This window comes from Auxenochlorella protothecoides (assembly GCF_000733215.1).
Source record: "Auxenochlorella protothecoides strain 0710 unplaced genomic scaffold scaffold108, whole genome shotgun sequence".
Classification (NCBI taxonomy): Eukaryota; Viridiplantae; Chlorophyta; class Trebouxiophyceae; order Chlorellales; family Chlorellaceae; genus Auxenochlorella; species Auxenochlorella protothecoides.
The window spans coordinates 178,987-200,991 of NW_011934241.1; the positions used below are offsets into that span (position 1 = coordinate 178,987).

The 22,005-nt window shown below is 65.7% G+C and overlaps 7 protein-coding genes across 7 annotated transcripts in view; 3 read left to right on the top strand and 4 right to left on the bottom strand.

Annotated features, from left to right (window-relative positions):
• The window catches only part of F751_0532 (Squamosa promoter-binding-like protein 8), a gene marked incomplete at both ends in the record, with an annotated part of 5,202 nt that extends 1,895 nt beyond the window's left edge, over positions 1-3,307 (bottom strand). The window contains 6 exons of the mRNA XM_011400099.1: positions 318-447; positions 555-706; positions 870-1,338; positions 2,080-2,391; positions 2,640-2,945; positions 3,089-3,307. Of these exons, the coding sequence (XP_011398401.1) occupies positions 318-447; positions 555-706; positions 870-1,338; positions 2,080-2,391; positions 2,640-2,945; positions 3,089-3,307 (1,588 nt within the window). The remainder of the gene's footprint in view (positions 1-317; positions 448-554; positions 707-869; positions 1,339-2,079; positions 2,392-2,639; positions 2,946-3,088) is intronic.
• A 565-nt stretch (positions 3,308-3,872) lies between these two features.
• Positions 3,873-4,998, top strand: F751_0533 (Coatomer subunit epsilon-2; the record flags this gene model as incomplete). Its single annotated transcript, XM_011400100.1, has 4 exons — positions 3,873-4,037; positions 4,134-4,310; positions 4,377-4,750; positions 4,902-4,998. 4 exons carry the CDS (start codon positions 3,873-3,875, stop codon positions 4,996-4,998), a joined length of 813 nt encoding a protein of 270 aa, XP_011398402.1.
• A 286-nt stretch (positions 4,999-5,284) lies between these two features.
• On the bottom strand, positions 5,285-7,459 carry F751_0534 (Sterol-4-alpha-carboxylate 3-dehydrogenase, decarboxylating; the record flags this gene model as incomplete). The annotated part of the gene is made up of 7 exons (XM_011400101.1): positions 5,285-5,447; positions 5,726-5,859; positions 5,995-6,182; positions 6,358-6,612; positions 6,755-6,932; positions 7,237-7,329; positions 7,436-7,459. The coding sequence occupies 7 exons, from the start codon at positions 7,457-7,459 to the stop codon at positions 5,285-5,287; spliced, it is 1,035 nt and encodes a 344-aa protein (XP_011398403.1).
• A 439-nt stretch (positions 7,460-7,898) lies between these two features.
• Positions 7,899-9,259, top strand: F751_0535 (hypothetical protein; the record flags this gene model as incomplete). The annotated part of the gene is made up of 3 exons (XM_011400102.1): positions 7,899-7,966; positions 8,430-8,676; positions 8,888-9,259. The coding sequence occupies 3 exons, from the start codon at positions 7,899-7,901 to the stop codon at positions 9,257-9,259; spliced, it is 687 nt and encodes a 228-aa protein (XP_011398404.1).
• Positions 9,260-9,754: 495 nt separating this feature from the next.
• F751_0536 (putative membrane protein YuiD) lies at positions 9,755-10,394 on the bottom strand (the record flags this gene model as incomplete). The annotated part of the gene is made up of 2 exons (XM_011400103.1): positions 9,755-10,030; positions 10,239-10,394. The coding sequence occupies 2 exons, from the start codon at positions 10,392-10,394 to the stop codon at positions 9,755-9,757; spliced, it is 432 nt and encodes a 143-aa protein (XP_011398405.1).
• Positions 10,395-11,447: 1,053 nt separating this feature from the next.
• On the top strand, positions 11,448-12,047 carry F751_0537 (hypothetical protein; the record flags this gene model as incomplete). Its single annotated transcript, XM_011400104.1, has 3 exons — positions 11,448-11,606; positions 11,743-11,860; positions 11,974-12,047. 3 exons carry the CDS (start codon positions 11,448-11,450, stop codon positions 12,045-12,047), a joined length of 351 nt encoding a protein of 116 aa, XP_011398406.1.
• Positions 12,048-13,031: 984 nt separating this feature from the next.
• Positions 13,032-21,936, bottom strand: F751_0538 (Strawberry notch-like protein 1; the record flags this gene model as incomplete). The annotated part of the gene is made up of 22 exons (XM_011400105.1): positions 13,032-13,439; positions 13,644-13,825; positions 13,978-14,317; positions 14,518-14,936; positions 15,293-15,431; positions 15,686-16,008; positions 16,262-16,523; positions 16,703-16,942; positions 17,180-17,466; positions 17,581-17,661; positions 17,930-18,068; positions 18,239-18,379; positions 18,519-18,734; positions 18,978-19,056; positions 19,216-19,360; positions 19,562-19,634; positions 19,842-19,966; positions 20,124-20,304; positions 20,576-20,767; positions 20,991-21,083; positions 21,526-21,689; positions 21,858-21,936. 22 exons carry the CDS (start codon positions 21,934-21,936, stop codon positions 13,032-13,034), a joined length of 4,308 nt encoding a protein of 1,435 aa, XP_011398407.1.
• Positions 21,937-22,005: the final 69 nt, after the last annotated feature.

Sequence of the window (22,005 nt, forward strand, 5' to 3'; positions counted from 1 at the left end):
ACTCGACACGCCGCGCCGCATCGCCCGCTCGCCGTGCATGCCAGTCACATCCCCCACCGCGGCCACACACCGGCCTCGCTCAGCGCCTTGGCAAGCCGGATGGCGGCGGCGGGTCCGGACCCCAGGGCCAGGGCCATGGCGGTGCGGGGGGTGGGCCCTCGCCAGGTCATCGTCCACCGCCGCCAGCAGCTCGCTGGGCGGGCAGTCGGCGCAGGCCCCCCTCAGCGCCAGGGGCAGGGCGGCGTGGAGGTTCCAGGCGACCAGGGCGGGGAGGGCGAGGCGGCGAGCGGCGGCCCCCGCCGCCCGCCGCTCCTCACGGGAGCGCAGCCGGCCGCCGGCCAGGCCCAGCGCGAAGAGCAGACCGTCGAGTGCCGTGGGGCTGGGGTTGGCGCGGGACACCTCGTGGAGGGACTTCACGAGGCCCTCGTCCGCGCTCACCAGCAAGTACTGTGTGAAGAAAAAGAGGGTAGGATTGGAAGGGTGAGCGCGGAAGACCTTGGGGATGCGCGCAATATCCACAGCCTCCCTCCCGACCTTCAGGAATAACAACGCACCAGGGGCTCAGACAGGGTGTCTCCGGCTAGGACCTCGCAGCGGATGCAGGCGGCCTTAATGGGCGACGGCAGGCGCGCCTCTACGACGAGGTGCCAGGCCCCACCACCGCCATCGTGCGTCACGCTCAGCAGCTTGTGCTCCAGATATACCCCTGTGCATGGGGGGGGCGGAGAAGAAGGGGAGGGTGCACCCTTGGATTGGCCTTCGAGCGTCCAGGCAGGTCTCCCAGCCCTGCACATATCCACTCAGGGGCCAAGCCTTCCCTAACACACACACCCCCACACACACAGCACACACATAGCCAGTCGCCTCACCCTGCGATCTGAGGAGCAGGCGGTCGCGGCGCAGGTCGCAGGCGTGCAGCGTCAGGCGCAGCTCCACCGCCCTCGAGGCGGGGAGGGGCAGGGCGCGGCGGGCCGCCTCGACACGCGGCGCCCCCTCCCCCGCCAGGTCGCGCACGACGGGGTCCGGCACGCCGCGCCCCGCACGCGCCAGCAGGCCCCCGACCTGCACGTGCATGGCCGGCACGGCCGCCCAGCCCGGGCGCGCCGCCAGGTCGGCCAGGCCGCGCAGCAGGCTCTGGCCGCTGGGCGGGCTCCCTGTGGCGCCGCAGTCCACCAGGCAGTCCAGGGTCACGTGCACGCAGCCCATGCGCACGAAGCCCTCCAGCACGTGGGCGGGAATCATGTGCTCCAGGCTGGAGCGTATGTCGCGCGGCAGCTCCTCCGGCCCCGTCTCGTACAGCTTGAAGGAGGCACGGGTGAGCAGGGCAGTGGGCGCACTCTGCGCCAGGCGCAGCGGCGGCGGCGCCGCGCCGCTGGTGGGCACCGGCGCGGTCTGGCTCGGGAGGAGTGGCGCCGCCACGGGCTGGCCCGGCGGCGGCGGCAGCGGCGGCAGCGTCGGCGGCAGTGGCGAGCTGCCGGCAGGTGTCAGCATGGGCAGGCTCTGCAGCAGCGGCGCCAACAGCGTGTCGCCGCCCAGCGTCGGCACGGGCTGGCCCGCCAGCACCGGCCCGCCCTCCAGCGGCACCAGGCCCAGGCTCGAAAGGGGCGAGGAGGGCGACGCCGTGCCCGCGCGCAGTTCGTCCAGCCCTGCCAGCGCCGGCGGGGGGGCGGCGGGGCGCGTGATCCCGGCCGCCGGCTCGAAGGCTGAGGCGGGCATGGCGGCCTCCACCGCCGCTGCAGAGATCAGCGGGGAGCGGGGGTTTTGGCCCTGGGAGGAGGAGGGGGCGCTGGGGTGCTCCGACCCCCAGGACGACACGGAGGGGAGGGAGGAGGGGTCCCCCGACACGGAGCGCAGGGGGTGTGCTGGTCGTGGGTCCTCGAACCGGCTCCAGCCAGCGGCCTGGGTGGGTTGAGAGGGGGAGGGGGTTGGGGGGGAGTCTGGGGAGGGGAGGGCCGACCTCCGCCAGGGGTGCTGAGAGGCGCGTGGGCAACGGCGGGCAAGGCCAGGGCGTCGGGCGTGGGGTCCAAACACCTTTCCAGTCCCCCCTCATCACCGGCTCGCCTGGTGGAAGGGGCCCACGAGGCCGAGCGAGGGCGCGACCTGGCCTGCCAATGCGGGGCCCGCGGAGGCATCCCCCAGCTCCAGGGCCGGGAGGGGCAGGCCGGGGGGCGCCTCCAGCTCGTCCCAGGGCAGCCCCTGGTCCAGCAGCTCGTCGCTGCAGAAGCTGGCCGGCTCGCCGGCGCCGCCCTCGACAGGGCTCAGCCCCGAGGACTGCCGCCCCGCAAGGTAAGCCCCGCTATCCGACGTCTCCTGCCGCGCCCGGCGCTGCTGCTGGCGCAGGGACTCGCGGCGGGGCAGGTCCGTGCCCGAGGACAGCAGCTCCTCGGATTCCTGCGTGCAGGGGGGCAGCGCCGGGGAGCAGGGGTTCAGGGCAGTGTGCGTGTGCAGGGCAGGGGCACCGCGGCGCGGGTCGGGGTGTCAGGCGCTGTCCAGTAGGGAGCCAATGTGAGGTGCGGGGTGGGCCCTCCCCAGGAGCACCTGTGGACCCCCCCTTACCTGCTCCGCACACATCCAAACATGGGGAAAGTGGTCATTGCCCCCACTCCCAAACCCATCCACACTCCGACGGCCCTGCCCACCTCAGAGCTGGGTCGGGTCGCGCTGGAGCGCCGCCGCCGCCCTTGCCGCCGCGAGCCCCCGTGGGAGGACACGGCGCGGCCCTTGCGCGACTCCCGCCGCTTGGAGTTGTGCCGCGCCAGGCCCTCGCGGCAGGAGCGCTGCGTGCCCTCGAAAGCCTCCAGCGGGTGGAACACGCCGTGCTGCTGGCAGAAGCGCTGGAGGGCGCCCTCGTGCGTCACCGCCTCGGCGCGGCGGTGGGTGGAGCAGACCTTGTACCGCACGTCGTACCGAGCCATGCTGCCCAGGGACGAGGTGCACCCCGCGACCTGAGCGTGGGGTGATGAGGGGGGTGGTCAGGGGCCAGGGGGCAGGGGGGCCAGGTACCCCGGGGGACCCACGGGTCCAGGGCAATTGGGCGCCATGGGCCCGTTCCAAGGCCCTCCCGGCACCGCGAGCAGGCCAGCCCCACCTGGCAACGTGGATTGGTATCGGTCGTGAATGGAACCGTCACGTTCTGGGAGGAAGTGGCCAAGACCGCCGCCGCAGGGACGACCTGGGCATTGTAGGGGTCCCATACGAGGCCCGTGGGGGGACCCGCGCGGCCGTCCGACTCCTCCGCAGGGTTCATGTCTGCAGGATGAGCGGGACACAGGGGTGGTAAAGCGGCATCGGCACCGACCAACGCCATGACGGATCCCATGGGCGCCGTCCTGTGCCCATTACCACGATCGACATTGCAGCACCACCCCGCATCGTGGTAAGGGCGACCACAGCGTCCGTACCATGTACCGACCCATGACCCTACTCTCCGGCCTCAACTAAGCATCCTGGGGATGTTGATGGGGGTCACATAGGGAGAACCTGCGTCCAGAACCAGGCATCATTACCCAGATCTCCTGGCCAGCGCCTGCACTCGACAGAACTCGAAAGAGCGCACAAGGATCGACATGTCAAAGCGGACGCTTTCAAGGGCCCGGCCCCCCTATAATGTTAATGACGATCCTTGGGATTTTTTGTCTGACTGTAGCAGGGCCCAGGATGCAACTTGCCGAAGCTGAGTGCAGGTACCTCTCCCACAGGATCCCACCCTTTCTTCTGGCCTGAACCGTCCGCAGCAGATCGCCAGGCGCCGAGGGCCCCGGGGCCCCCGGGAGTTCAGATGTCGATTTGCGCTGAGTGATGAAGATGGCTCGGCACGCCAAGTAGACCCTGATACTGGTGTATGCTGCCCGGAATCCGTGGCTGTATGCGCAATGGCGAGCCCCGATCCCCTGTTCTCCGTCCGTAACAACTTCTACCTGGGAGCCTACCAGACCGCGATCAGCGATGCATCATCCCTCACGGGCCTCAGCGAAGATCAGAAGCTGGAGCGGGACACCTTTGTGTACCGCTCCTATGTGGAGCTAGGCAGCTATGAGGTGCGGGGGCCCGCCATTCCATTCCCATGCGCTCCCCCCTCCCCTCCCTTCTCGCAGCCCCACCCCAGCCGGCCGCCCCCAACCGCACGCCCACAGATGGTTTTGTCTGAGATCCCGGCCGACGCCCCTCCCCCCCTCGCCGCGGTCCGCCAGCTGGCCTCCTACCACAAGGCCGGCCCCTCCCCCTCCTCCCCGGTCCCCGACGCCTTGGAGGCTGGCCTGTCGGACGGGGCCCTCTCCTCCGACCCCACCTACCTCTACGTCACGGCGCTGGTGCGCTTCCTGCGGGGCGACGCCGCGGGGGCGCTGCGCCTGGCCGGCCCCGCCCGCACGCTGGAGCTGCTGGCGCTGAGCGTGCAGGTCATGCTGTCCCTGCACCGCCCCGACGCCGCGGAGCGCCAGCTCCGCGCCATGGCCGCCATCGACGACGACGCGACGCTGACGCAGCTGGCGGGGGCGTGGGTGGCGCTGGCCGCGGGCGGGCCGCGCGTGCGCGAGGCCGCCAGCATCTACCAGGAGCTGGGCGACCGCTTCGCCTGGACGCCGCGCCTGCACGCCGGCCTGGCCAGCGCGCAGGCGTGCATGGGGCGCTGGGAGGACGCCGAGGCGGAGCTGCTGCAGGCCGTGGAAAAGAACCCAAAGGACCCGGACTCGCTGGCCAACCTGGCCGTTGTGTCCCTGCACCTTGGCAAGCCCGCCGGACGCTACCTCGGGTGCGCAGGGTGGACGGCGGCGTGGGGGGGGGAGAGGGGCGGTTGCGCGCCCGTCTGTGCAGACCGGAGGGGGAGGCCCTTCGGAGTGCGGGCCTGTACGGCGCACGCCGAGGGCCCGCGAGCCTGAAGGAACCGCCCCTTCCACTCGCAGGGTGCTCAAGGATGTGGCGCCATCCCACGCCCTGCTGGAGCGGCGGGCCGCCGCAGAGGAGGCCTTTGACCGTGCGGCCTCCGGCATCACGGCCTGACTCCCTCGTGGCGCAATCATGCGTCCCCTGGGAGCGGACTGCGCTGCTTGTATGGAAGGCGCAGCGCTCCACCCCCCCCCCCCCCTTCGCGACCCCCAACTTTGCCCTTTCCCCCTGTCCCGTGCCCTTTGCTGCCCCGGCACTGGCGTCCCCTGCTGTCAACAAGGCTGGTGACGCCCAAACAAACACGCGGCGCGGCTCGTGCATGCGTGACTCCAGCCCCGGGAAACGCAGTCGGCCGAGCCCCGGTGGGGGGTGCCTGGGCCTCCAGCTCGCAGCCCGCCCTTCAGGTGCTCTTCGGCCGCGCCCCGCCCACGCCCCGGCGCAGGTGCTGGAAGGAGGCCAGGGTGCGGCGCAGGCCCTCATCCAGCGACACGGCGGGGCGGTACCCCAGCTCCCGCTTGGCCGCCTCGCAGCTGAAGGTTCTGTCCACGCTGGCCAGCTTGATGCTGGGGTGTAGGGAGGGGAGGGGATATGGAGTGTGGGTGACAAGGGGAAGGGGGAAGGGAGTGGGTGACAAGGGAAGTGGGGGTGATATCAAAGGCACGGCAGCACAAAGTGCGCCAGGCCAGGGGCCTCCGAGGGCAGTGGGAGCTCCAATTCATGGCTTGACACTGCGAGACTGCGGTGCGACTGGGACCGCCTAGCTGCTCGTGCGTGAAGGATTCCCATCCTTCCCCCCCTCAGTACAACAAAGAACACATAGTCAATCCCTGGACAGGCTCACCGGAAGGGGGTGAAGTCGGAGTCGATCTTCTTGAAGGGGGCCAGCAGGGGCAGAATGACGTATTGCATGAGCAGCGCAATGAAGAAGACGAGGTGGAAGGGGAGGCGGACGGAGGGGCGCGGGTAGCCCAGCCCCTCGCACAGGTCGCCCATGAAGCCCCAGAAGGGGCGCGGGTCATCGTTGGTGACGAAGAAAGCGCGGCCCGCCACGCGCCCCACGCGGCGCGCGTCGCCCAGCGCGGCGGCGGCGTCCAGGTGGGCCTGCGCCACGTTGCCCGCATAGGTCCAGTCCATGCAGTTCCGGCCAGACCCGATGATGTACTTGAGCTTGCCGCGCGCCGCGTTGCTGGCCACGCTGGGCACGAGGAGCGTGTCGTGCTCGCCGAAGATGCCGCTGGGGCGCAGCGCCAGCGTGCGCAGGCCGCCGCGCCCGTTAGCTGCCAGCACCGCCACCTCGCCTGGTCATTGAGGGGGGTTGGAGTGAAAGTGAGCTGAATCGAAGGCACCGCCCCGAGCGCCCAGGTCCAAGGCCACCCGCCGCCATCCCGGGGACACCGTGCGAGGAGCCAGACATGGCAGCCCCACCACCAGAGACGCAGGCCCTACCGCGCCCTATAACAAAACCCTGCCCACCTTGGGCCTTGGTGCCCGTGTAGTAGTCCATGTGGCGGGCCGCGTATGGCGTCGACTCGTCCACCTTGACGAGCGGCGAGCCGTCGAAGACCACGGAGGCGGAGCTGGTGTAGACAAGGCGCGAGACGCCATGGCGCGCGCACGCCTCTACGACAGAGCGCGTGCCCTGCACGTTCACCGCGTCCATCAGCTTCAGGTTGGCGGCGTTGGCGGCAGTGGGGGCCGCCGTGGCGCAGTGGAACACCACGTTCTTGCCTGCAGGTTTATCATGTATGTGGTTTTGGGAGGACAGTGGATGTCAATGCTTTCTCTGATGTCCCTGCATCGATGCTCTCATGAATGCACCCAGGAGGTGCAGGCCTCCGACGCCATGCCGGGACAACTCCTCCATGCCCACCTTTGCATGCGGCGTCCACATCGACCTCCTTTGTCAGGTCGCCGGTGATGTACTTGACCCCGGGGAAGGGGATGACAGGTGGGCGAATATCAAAGACCGTCACCTCATACTCGCCGCTGTCAGCCAGCTGGGCGACCAGGTGCTGACCCAGGAAGCCATTGCCCCCTGTGACCAGGCACTTTGTCTTGCTCGGAGCCATTACGAGGAGCTCTGGGTGGGTCTTACTTTTGCTTCTTCAGCAGCTGCAAGGATAGTTTAGGGGGGCTGTCAAGCAAGTGCGCATTGGTGCGAACCCCAGTCTCAGTCCCACTGCTTCATGCCGCCTCACCTCCTGCAGCTGCTCAGCAGATGGGGGGCGTGGCGCTTCCGGGGGGTAGACGACGTACGATCGCTGCATGATCGGAAGTGGAAGCCCATTTGAGCATCGGGACTACACTATGCAGACTCGATCGTCCACCACGCATCGACAAGACAAGCCTCACGTTGCGGATGATGGCTTCCAGGTTCTCAGGGCGATAGACGATGGCTCCCACTAGCAGGACTGGAATAGTAACGTACACGCCAAACTTGAATAGCTGCAATGGATTTGGGTGGGAAGGGATTTCAGACTTGGTGGACACACCGCCGCTTTAGGCCCCGCAACACCGCACAGAAACAGCCTTCTCGATTTCAGCCTCCTACCTCCAGGCTCTTGTAACGCGACATGCTGAACTTAAGTCTCAGGCTGCTCAAGATGGAGATGGGCTTATGTGCGTGATCGAGGCCCAGCCCGTGCCGTGCGCCTGGTTCTCCTCCAGGCGCGCGGAGATCCATGCCAGGACGGATCACATCCGATCGGCCGGGTGTAATAGACCGTGCATCTCTGCATATCAGAAACCAATTAAAGAGAATTCCCGCTGAGTTGCATGATGGCGAATCCCAGACAGACGCTGCGGGAGTGGGGTGCCGAGCCGGTGCCACCGAATGGACGCCTGGGGCCTGAGTACTCCCTCCAGCCTCCCAGGGCCAGAGGCTTCCAGGGGCTGTATGACACACCAGCAGGGGTGAGAGCACGCTTTCATGATGGCATGTGTTCCAGCATGCGCTGCTTGAGGGTCATGGGCGCCTGACTAACCATGTCTGAGCCGGCAATGCCTTTGATCGCATGCAGGGCTTGCTGGGCCTCTGGCAGCGCACCCTGGGAACCTTGACCCTGGACCTCAAGAGACAGATGTAGGTTGCATTTGGAAGGGAGGGATGGAAAACAGGGCATTTACTTGTCCTGGGGCTGATGAAGAGGCACTGGCATGATTTGAAGCCGGCGAAACATGGTCCATGTTGCATCCCTCCCTTCCCCTCCCTGTGCAGCTTGCCCAAGGACGACACAGCCAGGCCTTCCCTCTTTCGACTACGTCGTCAGGATCCTGTGGGCTCTGGACCAAGAACTTATTTAGGGACCCCTGTCAGGTGGGCTCTGGGAAATGATTTGGATCAAGTGCGATTCATGCCGTGAAACCAATCTAATGAATGCTGCCCTGCGACGCAAAGCAGAGGTTGCATGCCTGGTACACGACCACAAGATGTATGCTCCTATACACTTGGCAATGTAGAGAAGAATGGCTTGGCCGCTTGTGCCGGAAGCGTGCCTGCAGGTGCACACACCATACCACCCCACACCCTCCATCCCGCTCCGCAGGGCACGTCGGCGTGGCAGCTCCCAGTTCATCATCCCACAGCAGCAGCCGGGCGCGGAGATCACATTCCCAGAGGTGGCCTTTGACGACAGCGGGGCGCGGTTGAAGGTCATGCGCCACGTCCAGTTTGGCCCCGCCTTCTACCCCCTGACTCGGAAGGTGGGGGCCCCGGACGGCGCGCCGTCCCCCTGCTTCGACCTGGGCGTCGGCGCTCAGCTCGAATTCGATACGGCTGCTGTACAGGCCAAGGTGCGGAGGGTGCGGCGGGGGGTGTGGGTAGTGGTCACGCCCTTGTCACGGGGTGGCTGATCATCCTGTGCTTGACGCAAGGAATCGATGTGCAGGAACAGGGCATTGGTACCGGCCTCCCTGCGCACGGTATTGGCTGCAGTGAAGCATAATCAAAGAAGCAGTGATCGCCGGCTCTTGACCCCTGACAATATCCTACCCCCCCGGGCAGGCCCGTATCAAGTTCCAGGACTGGCTGTCCCTGAAGGCGCTGCCGGAGCCCGCCATCAAGCTGCAAAAGCGCTTTGCGCTGGGCGAGTCCGGCGCCGGTGTGCGCGTGAGCTACGAGTGCCCGCTGCGCGCGCTGGGCACGGCCTGGCAGCCGCCGGCGCGCCTCCTGGTCTCCATCGACAGCGCGGTGCCCTCCGGCCTGAGGCTGACACAGGGCGGCGTGGAGTTCGACCAGGCCCTGGCCCTGCCGGGGAACAGGGCGCTGATCAGGGGGGCGGGCCGCCTGGGCCTTCCCAGCCGCCTGCCGCTGGAGGAGGGGGAGCCGTGGGTGGAGGCCGACGTGCGCCGGCTGGGCCTCAAGGCCGTCTGGTAGGCGGGCGGCAGCGCTCGGGAAGGGGGAGATACCTGCGATGCAGTCCTAGATGTGTTCCCTCGGCCCCTGCTCATCGCCAACACGAGAAGGATATGTCCCATTCTTGATCAGGCCTGTACAGTTTGCAAGAGGGCAGGCACGCGCCGGAGTTCAAAAGAGATGTTTTGGAGGGTATTGTTCGGAGGCCAGGGAGAAAAGGTAAGTGCAAGGGAAGGTGACGGTGCAGGCGAGGCGCCCACAGGCCACTCGCTCTGCAAGTGGGTCGCCGCCTGCCCCTCCCCATGGAGCATGCGCGCAGCACATGGTGTGCAGGCATGCGTCAGGGCCAAGCCTGCGCCGCAGGCGCCTCTGCTTGCCAGATGCCGGCGGACGACCCCACCCACCCATGCCGGCCGGCAGGGCAGAGGGGCCTGCGCCGCTGCAGGGATGTCCGCGAGACGCCCACAGCCATGGATCTGGTCGGGGGTCGGGGACCATGTCCACCCCCGGGATCAATCAGCTCCCCAGGACCAGCCCGATGCCCAGGCCCAGCGCCGCCCCCGCCACGACCTGAGCGGGGGTGTGCCCCAGCACCTCCTTCAGCTTGCGCCGCTCCGAGACGGGGTGGTGGGCCAGCAGGTCGGCCACCACCGCGTTGAGCACCTCGGCCTGCAGCCCGGCGTGTCGCCGCACGCCCATGGCGTCGTACATGACGATGGAGCCGAAGCAGAAGCAGATGGCAAAGAGGGGGGAGGCCAGGCCGTGCTGGAGAGCCACGGCCGTGGACAGGGACTGTGGGGAGGGGGGTGGAATCAAGGAGGAAGCGCATGGGTGAGGCACTGGGCTCTGTCCAAGCTGGGAATGCCATGTAGCTCCTAGTGCTCAAACCATGTCCAGGGAATCCAGTGGGGCAGAATGGTGGGGAATGCGAAGAAGAGGATGAGGCATGCAACGCCACTCTGCCAACCTCCCCCAGGTACAACCCCGGCCCTCAACTGACCGAGCAGAGGGAGGAGTGGGAGGAGGGCATGCCGCCAGAGTCAAGGATGGCCATCAGGGAGAAGGTGCCCGTCTTCCGCCACTTGGTGAAGATCTTGAGGAACTGGGCCAGGAAGCAGCCAAACATGCCGATGAGCAGGAGGCGGTTGGTGCACATCTCCCCCAGGACCTGCTGCCCTAGAAGCAGGGGTGCGGCGCCCTGCAGCAGTAGGGATCCCCGGCTGCTCCATTGGCTGCAGGCGTGTGGAGGGCTATGGGTGCTGGGTGGGCTTTGACATGGCGTGCAGTGTGGCTTTGTTCAAACTCTGGACATCCCCAGGAATGCCACCTATTCAAACTCACGACATGGCGTCCAAGCCACAGACCCACAGCAAACCACCAAAAGCAGCCAGGAATGTATCCAGGCTCACCGCCTGACGCCCAAGATGGAGGATGCCCAGATGGATTTGGGTGTCGCGTCCCCAGTGCCGGCCGGGGGGTTGGCCGAAAAGGGCTCCAGACACGATGCAGCGCTGCAGGCAACTGGATGATCCGCACCTATCCTTACTTGGATGAATCGGGACCTAGAATTTAGACGAATCTGCGGTAGGGTCTTCGCAGACCTGAAAGATGCCCAGGCAGGGAGGTTGGAGACTCGAGCCCCGCAAGCCGTGCTGGTGAAGTGGCCCGCAAAGCCATCCATGGGACTAACGGATGGCCAGATCATGGATCATATGTGTTCATGCTATCCAAGCCTGGCTAAATCCCTAGTACGAAAGGATGTGGGAGTTGTGCATCCACGGGCAAAGTCACAATCACAGAGGAGGGGGTGGATGGCCCCTCCCTGCGCGCGCATTCCTCTCCATGCGATCGGATCTACCGCAGGTTCCTCGCTGTGACAACCCAAAATCAGTGCAACTCCGGGACACTTCGTACTGTTGATTCTCTTCAGGGACATAACATCATGAGTTTCTCCTCCATGACCTGCCGCGGCACATGCCACGCAAGCGTGTCATTGCGAGTTCGGCCGGCACTCGGGTACGCTCCCAAACTCGCACCCGCATTGAGGGTCCGGAGGGCGCTCTCGCTGCCGAGGCGGCTTGCCTGGGCCATCAAAGCGGATCCAAGCAACGGATCGAAGCAGGTCAGGGGCAAGCATGTGGATGACAGGAGGCTCAGCGCTGGGAATTCGGAATCCCTCCAGCATGAATGTGGAAGCCCTCACCCTGCGATGAAGATCCACCCCGAAGCCCGTCCTCTGTTGCAGGGGGAGGCAGACGAGGAGCCCATCTGGGCCAGGAGCGAGAAGTTCGCCGGTGCTGGCTTGGGAACCCCCAGTTTAGGATTTGGAGTGTACCTGCTTGGGTCTGCAATCGTTTCGATAGCTGCAGTGAGTGGGTGGGTCGGGGACTGTACAGGAGCAGGCCGCTGCAAGCATCGTGCTCCACTGTGCAGCCTCCTGGGCAAGATCCCACCTGGCTCCCCTTGAGTATGTGCCACGTCCATCTCATCCTTCTGCCGCGCAGGTCGGGTCCATCTTCGAGTTTGCAAACAAGAAGGACTTGTTCGGCTTGATTCCCCCAGAGTCGCCCCTCTGGGCGCCCATCCTCCTCTTTTTTGCGGTCACGGGCCTCCCCTCAGCAGGTCAGTGAGGTTATCAGGCGTCACTGGATGGTGCTCATTCGTGCCTTCTTGTCGTTGCATCCTGGTGCCATGCTCAGCCCCCCCAACTCTCAACTGGTCCCTGGAACCCGCAGGATTCCTCTTCGTTAAAGCGGTGAATGCGGCCAACAAGGAATCAGAGAGGCTGGACAAGCTGGATGGGCAGTAGAGGAGTGGCAGCTGGGGCCATGCATCTTCTGGGATCCAGGGGCTCCCACGCTGCCCAGCAGGGGATACCAGACGTATGAACTTGCTTTCAGGGCCCTGATTTTCAGCTGCACCATATCTTGCGCTCTTGAGGGGCGCACTCACGCGCTGTAATTGCCTAATCTGGTCGGTTCCGCTTCGAGGCATGTCCCTCTGGAGGTCTATCTGTTGGGCGGGGCGTGCTCTCGTCATCCCTCACCCATGCGGTAGCCTTTTGTCGGTTGCTCTTGAGCCCAGGCAGACCTTGATCCTGCGCTTCCATGGCTGCTCCGTGCCATGCCGGCGGGGGTTCAACCTGCTCGCTTGCCACCTCCCCGGGGGACTGCCTGGCCACGCCGAACTGAGACAGGGGAAACGGGAACGGCTGCGCATCTGCGAGGGCAAAGGGGGGAGAGAGTGAATGTACGCACCATGAATTGGAATGTATGCGCTAATCTAACCATCGAGGGGGACGCGGCACATCACATGGGGCCTGCGTCCCCTACTCGCAAGCGTCGGTTTAGCCACCACCCCCTAACCTCCTCCCAGCGACCGCACATTCGGTGGCGACGTCCAGATCCTCTCGCAACGTTCCGACGGCCCGATTAATCTCCACCAAGAATCGATGCACAGCCACCGCAGTGGCCTCGGCCGCTGCCTCGATCTCAGCCTGCCGCTGGGAGGGTTCCTTCCCGCCTGGGCCCTGCGACATTCTGCTCCCCTCGCTCCAGGTCCAAAAGCAGATCCCGATTCTTGCCCCCTGCTCAAGCTAGATGTTCGGCAGCATGCCTGCATATCGCACTGATAACCTCGTAGGGCGGGGCTGGAGCGGTTGAGCACCATCCGAGAATGCACAACGAAGCCCGTGAAGGCGCGGGAGCCGGGCACGTGGGGGGGCCCGAGGGGTCCTTTGGTTGACCCGTCTTGTCCAGCCGGGGTTCACAGACCACTGGAGCCAGGTCCAGCATCACGCCCTTGCCATCTCCTCATCCTCGTCGTCAGGGGAGACGTCCTCCCCCGCCGCCTCTTCCGCCCAGGGGTGTGCCGCTGCATCGCTGAGCTTGACGCCGGGCGCCATGGTCGTCATCAACTTTTCCAGCTGCTGCTCGGGAACCAGCATCCCCACGATGCGCTCTGGGGGGTCGTCGGTGGTGGACACCCGCACCAGCCTCAGTCGGCGCACGGAGTCCTGGTCTTTGCCGAGGGCGTCCTGCATGGGTCGCCAGCAGCGCAGCACCGACCCCGTCACCACGTGGGCCCTGCGGAAGCGCAGCGCCTCTCGATTCTCTGAAGCCTGGCTAGCTGCCACAAACGCCTTGAGCCACAGGGTCCTGGCGGCCTTCGCAGAGAGTGGCTCATGCTTGAATCGCAGGTCCTGGGGAGGGGGCGGGTGGGCTAGTCGGTCGAAGCGCGCGTGTGATGTGTTGAGACTTGCACCTGATCCAGGGGTCACCCGAGATCATTGGCAGCCTTCCCCTGCCTGTATTGGCTCCAGACATTCCCTCATTCAATCTTCGCCGCCAGCGCTGGACAGCCTGTGGAAGGCTTGCAGCCGCCCCCACCCGCCCAGCACGCTCACCGAGAGTGCCAAGGGCTGGGCCAGCCTGCCGATTGTGGGCCTGACGATCTTGAAGGCGGCGGGGAAGGCGCCGTGCATGCGCAGCGCGAGCATGACGTGCACGCCCCCTTTTGACCCCGGGTGGCCGGACTGGTAGTAGCCGCTCTCGCCCATGGCGTGCACTGCTGCCGATGCGCTTGCCCCTGAGAGAAGAGGGGGCATGGCACCTGTGTGATGGGGCGCGCAGCTGCAGATCCAGCCCGAGACTCCCTTGGCAAGTCCCGCACCCGAAGCTCGTTATGCCAGCCATCACAGGCCAACACGGCAAGCTCCCCCATTCCACACTCTGGCTCACCATTGCTCGCCGCGTTTGTGGGGCTTTCGCTCGCATCCTCGCCACGGCGGCTCGCGCCAGTGCCCGCCCGTGCAGCCCTGCAGCCGGGGCTGGCGCCGGCCACTGGCTGCCTGGGTCTCGCGCCGGCTTGCTCCCTTGGTGACACGGCCCTCTGCGGCCCCGATGGCACGGCGGGAGCCCCTGCATCCACCCTGGCCGGCGAGCGCGGGTCTGGCGCTCCGGGCGAGGTGCCATCCTCGCCGCCCTTGTGTGCGGCCAGCATGCGCTCGGCGGCCTCCCAGCTCATGCCACGATCTAAATGCACAGTGTGCAGCAAGGCCGTCGCCCCACTGGCCTCATCCTGCAACAATGGGGACCCGGTGTGCTCGATCGTGTGTTGCTGAGGCCGTGCTCTGACGATGCGCGCTGGCTCCATGCGTCACACAGGCCGGTCTCATTTGTCGTCCCCCATGTGGCAACCACGGCGGCACGCCAGAGTCAAAGTACCTGTCACAAACCCCCCCCCCCTTGAGCTCTGCACACTAGAACCCCACCTCTCACCCTGAACAGCTGGACCGGGTCGGGCTCTAGCCGCACGCGCGTGGCGCTTAGCGTCTGCGTGCCCACGTCCAGCGTCCCCGCCCGGCCTTGCTCCCGCACGTGCAGCTCCAGTGCCGCCTGGAACATGTCAAACAGTTGGCGCTGCTGGACCGGGGCCAGACCCAGCAGGCGGTTGAGGAAGCGGGGCACGTCAGAGCGGTCCCTCTCCTCGATCTGGCCCAGCCTGCGGGGCACGCCAATGTCAGATGCCAGGAAGTTCTGGATGGCAGAGGACAGCGGGTGCTCCTCCTGGGCCGGAGATTTACCGGGCCCGGATGAACGGAAGGGACCCAGTCGCAGGATGCCCACCGCCAGCAGGTACGCCCGCAGCCTGCCGAGGTAGTGCTCCGCAGGTACCGCGGGGGGCTCGCCGTCGGGGCCTGGTGCGGCACACAGGGTGGGGTGGGCTGGGGAGTGTGAGGAGATGGGTGGGAGGGGAGTCGACGAGAGCGGCTGCACTCGAGAATGGGCCGAGGGCAAGCGGGAGAGGGGCACGTGGAGTTGCCCCACGGTGGACGCCTCCTGATGGCGCATGCATGCAGAGCCCAACCATGAGGAGCTCCCGCCGCAGGGCACAGGCCCACCTGGATCCACTCCCCGCCAGCACCCCCCGACCACGCAGTGCATGGCAGGCAGGCTGCCCCCCAAAAGGGGAGCGCACCGGTAGGTCCCGCAACGATGACCTGCCGCCGTCACCAGCCCACGTCCCCGGCTCGCACCCCGCCCTGGCACCCACCTTCCCGGCAGGTCTCGGGGAGCAGGTCGGGCTTGTGTGACTGCTGCAGGATGACGCTGTACATGGTCCTCAGTGCCTGCTGCCCGGCGCGCGACTCGTAGTTGAACCCCAGGTTCCCGGGGCCGGCCTTGCGGTCGCCCTGTAGGTGGAAGGGGGAGGGAAAGGGTGGCTGGAAGTGGGTTGGCTGGCGATGGGCGCGGCACCGCCAGGCCACACCATCTGAAATTCATGTGCCCCTCCTGCGTGGGAACCCCAGGCAAGCACCCCATGTACGCCTGTCGTGACCGCCTCTCCCATGGACTGCACTTGCCTGAGAACATATACGTAAGGTTTTCCTGTCCCCTGTGACGCACTCGGGCCCCCCCCACCCGAGACACAGCACCCTCTTCACACCTGGGTCAGGGCACCCAGGGTCTCCAGGCGGCGCGACACGGCGGCGGCAAAGCGCGCCTCCCCGCCCAGGGGCGTGACCACCAGCTTGTACTCCGGCCCCGAGGCCTGGTTGGCGCGGTGGCTGCGCCCAAACTGCTGGATGGCCTTGTCCGCCGACCAGGGCAGCTCCAGGGTGAGGTGCACGCGCCGGCGCTGATTCCCTGCACGCCGGTCGGCGTGCAGGGAGATGCCGGCGGAGGCGGCCTCGCTGATGATGGCCACCAGCTTCTCCCCGGCCATGAAGGACTGGCGCTCATGGATGTTGATCATCTCTAGCGTGGCGCCTGCAGGAAAGGAGGGGAGGGGTTGTTTGAGATTCCCATCATCCCAAGGAGGGAAAGTCAGGATGTGTACTCGAAACGACACATGGGACCAGGGGCTTGCACCTTTCCATCACAGAAAGCCTGGGCCACCCAGGCCCATGTCTCTCTGCACTTCAGCCCTGCCGACCCCAGCGTCCACTGCACTTCAGCCCTGGCAGACACTCCCTGCCACACAGGGAGGCCACCACATCCAGACAGCAATACTCCTGCGCACCCTTCTCGACGCCCGAGGCGTTACGCGCCTCGTACGTGACCGTGCGAGACGACTTAGAGCGCACAAGGCGACCCTTTCTCCCCGTCATCTCCGCCACCTTCTCCGGCCCCCCCAGCTCGTCGATCAGCACGTCCAGGGGGTTGTTGGGGAGGCCCAGGTTCCCCACAGCCGCCAGGATGGACTCGCGCCGTTCCAGTGCCGTAGCGTGGGCGGCGGCAAACTTTTCCCGGCGCAGGATGGCCAGCGCCGCCTGTTCCTGCCTCTACAGAGCGAAGCAAGAAGAAGGGGGGCCTTTCGGTGGGAATCTCCTGTGTCGGCCATGCATGGGCGGGGGCCACATGCCGACGCAGGAGCGGATTGGCACGAGCGCCAAGTGGAAGGAGGCAGCAGTGCCTGGTGCCCCTCAAGCATATGATGGCATGAATAAGTTTGACCAAGGACTTTAGGTCCCCAATTGCCAGCCAGGGCAAACACCCACACCCCGCCCAGCACCTTGGCTGCTGCCTCAGGGGTTTCTTTGCTGTCTTCCTCACTGACGCCCTGCTTGGAGCTCTCAGAGTCGGACTCGAGACCGATCTCGGCCTCACTCTCCTCACTCTCCTCCTCCTCCTCTCCGGAGGTGTTCTCAGTTTTACCGTCACCAGAGTCCTTGCCCGAGACGGAGGCCTCCGAGACGGATGACTGTAGCGACAGTGGGTCCGAGGGGTGGCCATCAGTTGAAGGACGATATCGGTCATCATCCAGGGAGCACATGCTGCTTACAGGGCGTCTGGTGACCTGCCAGACACGTGCAGGGTGAGCAGGAGACCCCTCCACCCACACGTCGACACCCTACCCAGACGCCGACTGGCCAGGAGGCAAGCATCCTGCTTGCCAGGTCACCCCACTCACACAACCGCCGGCACCATATCCCCTCACCCTGCGCGGACGCTTGCTGGGCGGCTGCGACGGCTCGCCCTCCATCAGGGAGGACAGGGAAGACGACAGCACATCGCTCGAGTCCGAGCCATCCTCCTCCGAGTCGCTGTCCTCCTCAGAGATGGATGTTTCAGAGTGCACGCCCTCGTCCTCGCCAAACTCCTTGTACCTCACCGGCTTGGCCTTGGCGGTCCGCCCCACCATCTCCCTGCCCTCCGTCGCGGAGCGCTGGAGGCCCTCGCTGGCGCTCCGGCCGTGGTACTCCTCGTCGGATCCCAGGTCCGATTCTGCGTTGGGTGAGGGAGGACTGGTGCAGTGAAGAGCCTGAGGGGCAGACGGGCCATGCAAGCATCACCCACCCTCGCGCTCCCTTAGTTCTATGATCATCAGCTGCGACGCACCGTCCTCCTGGTCCCACAGCGCGGGGCTGGCTGGCATGGGGTAGTACTCTGTAACGAGCCGCGAGAGCAGCTCCTTGGGGCCTGGAAAGCGCGAAAGAGGAAAATCGGGTGGCAGGAAAGGGTGATGCAGCTGGGGTTGGGGAGGGAGAGCATGGTAGGCAGCAAGGAGGGAGGATCAAAGAGGGTTGTGCGCATGGAAATAGAGGGATTGAATATGCATCTCCATGGGGAGCCAAGCACCCTCGAGTTGCCCTAAGAGAGTCGCGTGGATGGCCAGGCCCCTATACCCACTCTACCCGTCGGGGAGCGGCACGCCACACGCCCTACTCCCCTCTTTCGCCAAACACACCTGACACAAAGTCATCGAGCTCGTCTCCCTTCTCCGCCACCACGTCATTGGTGCGGGCCTCCCCCGTGGACTGCAGCCCGATGACGATGCACTTGCCCTCCTCCACCGCCGCCTTGGACATGCGCACGACGGCAGGGACCTGCGGCGCGTGGCAGCGAGGGGGAAAGCGGGTCTCGTTTGGGGCCGCGGGGTTCCCAGGCTTACTTCTCGGGATGCCGGTGCTTCAAGCACGCGAGCCCTGCCGGCAGGACCCTACAGTGTCTCGCCTGGCCTTCCCCATCCTCCCTCAAAGCCACTTGCGTCGCTCACCTTGGCAGCCATGCACATGTAGCGAAAGAAGCGCTGGTGGGAGCCCCAGAAGGCACGCAGGCGCAGTGTGCGTGCGTCCTGCAGGCCCGACCCCTTCTTCGTGTCCACCTTGGCCAGTCCCGTGGGCCCGAGCGCTTCCAGCTGCGCACGCGTGGGGTGAAGGGGGCCCCGGTTTCGACTGCTCGGATGATGAGTGCCAGACCTGTACTGCAGCGTGTCCCTTCTGCAATGGCAATACCCTCCTCCTCCCCCCTCTTCCAAAAACATGGAGAGGCCGCACCTGCTCCTCCGCATACATGAACTCCCGGTACAGCTCCAGCCACATGCGAGCAGCATCAGCGTACTGCGAGGCCACGGGCTCCTCCAAGGGCACCGTCACGGTGAGGAACTCGGAGCCGGCGTAGGAGAGCGTGCGCGAGACGTACATGCCCTGCGCCTTCATGTCCATGGCGACGAGCTCCAGGGTGGCCATGTTGGCCGCCTGGGTCCCCTTGCCCTGTGTGTGTGAAGGAGGGGAGTTTGTTTGTTATTATTGGGAAGTTGGGAGAGGAAGGGGCTTGAACACAGCGAGCACTGGTGGAGGGAATGGGAGCCCGGAGCGCCCCGAGGACCTGGGGCCAAGGGTCTGAAGGGGATCCCAAAGGTATGCAGGCCAACCCGGGTGTTGGCCCCTTCAACCGCAGAGCCCTGGTCATAACACAAACCCTTCAAATTCAGACCCTGCGGTTCTCGCACCCACCTGCACGGCCTCCAGAAACTTGGCAAAGGTGGGGAAGGCAGAGCCGCCCAGACCCCACAGTCCCAGCCGGACCATGTACCTACATGGCAAGGGATGGCCGAGGGTGCTCGATGCCGGCGTGACTGCTACTCGCTCAGAAAGGGAATTAGGTTGGCCAGCGGCAGACGTCAGGAAGGCGGTGGAGGCCCTCAACCCATTGCACTCCAAGCACCACCTCTCCACCCAACCACCCACTCACCCCATGTTGCGTGGTTCGGAGGCTCCAGTGGCCGAGCAGTACACCACTCTCGCCAGCGGCAGAGCAGCCTGCAGGTTGCTCACTTGAAGGCCCACCTTGGTGGCGCGCGTCCCTGCTTCTGGCACCAGGTTCTTGGCCTTGTGACCTGAGGGCGAGCAGGAGGCCGGGGCGGGAGTATGCGCATGGGCCTGGGCAAATGCTCCGTGGCAGGCAAGGGCCGAGCTTGTGCTCCTCTGCCTGGCGCCTCGACGGCCATGCCCCCGTGAAACCTTCACACTGCCTAGCCCATCTCCAGCCCCGGCAGCACATCTTTACCCCTGCCCAAGCCGCCTCCCCACACACTCACTCTCGTCAAACAGGATGAGGCCGTCGAAGTCCTTCCCGCACCACTCCACCAGCTGCTTGTACCGCGATTGAAGCTGCGTCATGGGCGCGAGAGCTTGAGGGTGAGGGGCTGGCATGTCATCGGGCGTGGCATGGCCTCATCCATCGGCTCGCCACAACTGCTGGCGACCTTGGCTGGCCCTGCATCATCCATGCAGCACCTTTGACCTCGACTCTAGCCCCACACAGGAGTCAAGAAACGGCATATCAGGAAGCCTATGCCCTTGGCCCTGCAGGTTCACCTTGTCAGACTGGGAGACGAGAGAGGCATAGGTCAGGAACACAACACCCTCCTTGATGCCGATGCGCTTGGAGTCCAGCTTGCCGTAGGGCAGCTTGTTCAGCGAGTGCAGAGGAATCTCGGTGGCTGCCGGTTGGTGTGGGAGGTGAATGTGCGTAGGTGAATGCCCAGCTGGTCCCAAACAAGACTGCAGGCGGCTCCCTCCGGCCCATGCCGACCCCATTGCCCCTCCTCCCCATCACCCTCCACGCCAGGCGGGAGCCAGGCCCAAGTGCACACCGACCTCCAACGTCGTCGAGGTCCCGCCGCGCGTCCACCCGAAGGTCCGGCCCAATGGTCAGCCAGAGGTGGCGCCGCCGGCCGCGCCGCCAGTTCTCCAGGATCAGCCCGGCGATGGTCCGGCCCTTGCCCACCCCCGCGCCGTCCCCGATGAAGAAACCGCAGCGGGAGCCGTCGGGCAACAGCTGCGAGGGGGGAGGGGAGAGAGGGATGGAGCATGGAAGTGCGGCGTGGGGCGCGGTGCTACGAGGATGGATGGATGCTGTATGCTTTGGGCGGGGGGGGGGGGTGCCATGCGGCCACAGGACAAAGGCATGCACCCCATCATCGTGTTTCATGGTAACCCCTTCCCCAGCCTCCCACCGTCACATGCAGATATGCCCATCCCTAGTTGCCAGGACCGGGTTTCCTCTTTCCCCTAATTCCTTCGCCCCCACACAAAAAAGGAAGAATGACCTGCTCGTGGCGCTGGCAGGCATACACCACGCTCTCCAGCTGCAGCGCCGAGAGCACCCCCGCGTCCACCAGCTCTGGATGGGCGCCGAGGCTGTATTTGACGTCAGGCGGTGGCACTGCGGACAGAGAGGACGTCTCCACCACTGGGTCGGGGTGGGGGAAGCCGTAGGGGAGCTTGGCCGGCTGGTAGGTCTGCGCGGGGGGGGGGGTTGGCGAAAAGGGTTCATGCCAAGCTGCGAGCGGCGTCGTGCGGGGGCAGCAGCAAGGGTTGCGCCTCGTCAGCACTCATGAATCCAGGATCGCCAGCCCTCTGAGGGCTGGTAAATAACGAAGATGGAGCCCAGAAGGGGAGGGTGGAACCCGCCACCACAAGCGTGCACCGCCAGAAATCCTGGCACACAAACCTACTTCCCACCTCGAAGACCTCCCCATCCTCGGCGTGGTGACCGACATCCTCAAGCTCGACATCCTCCTCCTTCTCCTGCCTTTCCTGGGCACCCGGGACAGCCTGGCAAGGGTGAGCGGCCACTGGGATGGCGTGGGCAGGAGTCCACAGAGTGGGACATCGACCAACATCGCGGCCTCATGCTCTGCTGACTGGCACCCAGGGAGCCCATGGACAGCCGGACCCCGACTGCACGCCCAGAGGCATGGTACCTGCTGGAGGACAGCTGGAGGTACGGTGGGCTGAGCCCTGGCAGGCCCGGCCTCGGCTGGGGTGGGTGCACCTGCCTGACTTCCATTTGCCTGGGCTCCCGCGGCCTGAGCTTGGGCGTGTTTTCGCAGAGCCTCCTGTAGCATGGAGTGGGGGCTGACACATCGCACAGGTGGGCACCGCACAACGTCTGTCGGCAGCAGCCGATCCAACAGGCCTTGTCTCCCCACGCCCGCGCCCCATTCCCACAGGCCTCAGGCCCCTGCGCCTGTCCCGGGGAGCACCCCGTCCACACCTGCAACCTCGAAAACTCGAGCCGCGAACTGTACACAATGCGCGTGGCCCGGAAGCGCACATCCTTTTCGCGCTCGAGGTCTATATCCAGTCGCTGACTTGTGGAGCAGTGGGGGCAGACATACTCCTTGTCTGCCAGCACCACCAACAGCTTCCCCACCAAGACTGGGAGGTGGGGGTGCGGGTGCTGGGTGTTCCTCCGGAGACAGGGCTTCCTAGGCAACAGCAAGGGGCTTCTCTAGACACGACACAAGCCCCATGCTGGCACGAGGATCTCAGCGCCATCAACCCCTCTCCCGCACGCACTGTCGACGTTTTTATGGCAGCTCCCACACTGAATCTGAAGCACGACGGGGTTCAGCAGGCGCTGCATGTGCTCCTGAAACGCGGCCTGCACCCTTGGATCCGCCATTATGTGGATATGTCACGGCACGCCGGAGTCAAACTGGTGTGGATGCTCGGCGAAGGGGATTCCTCCGTC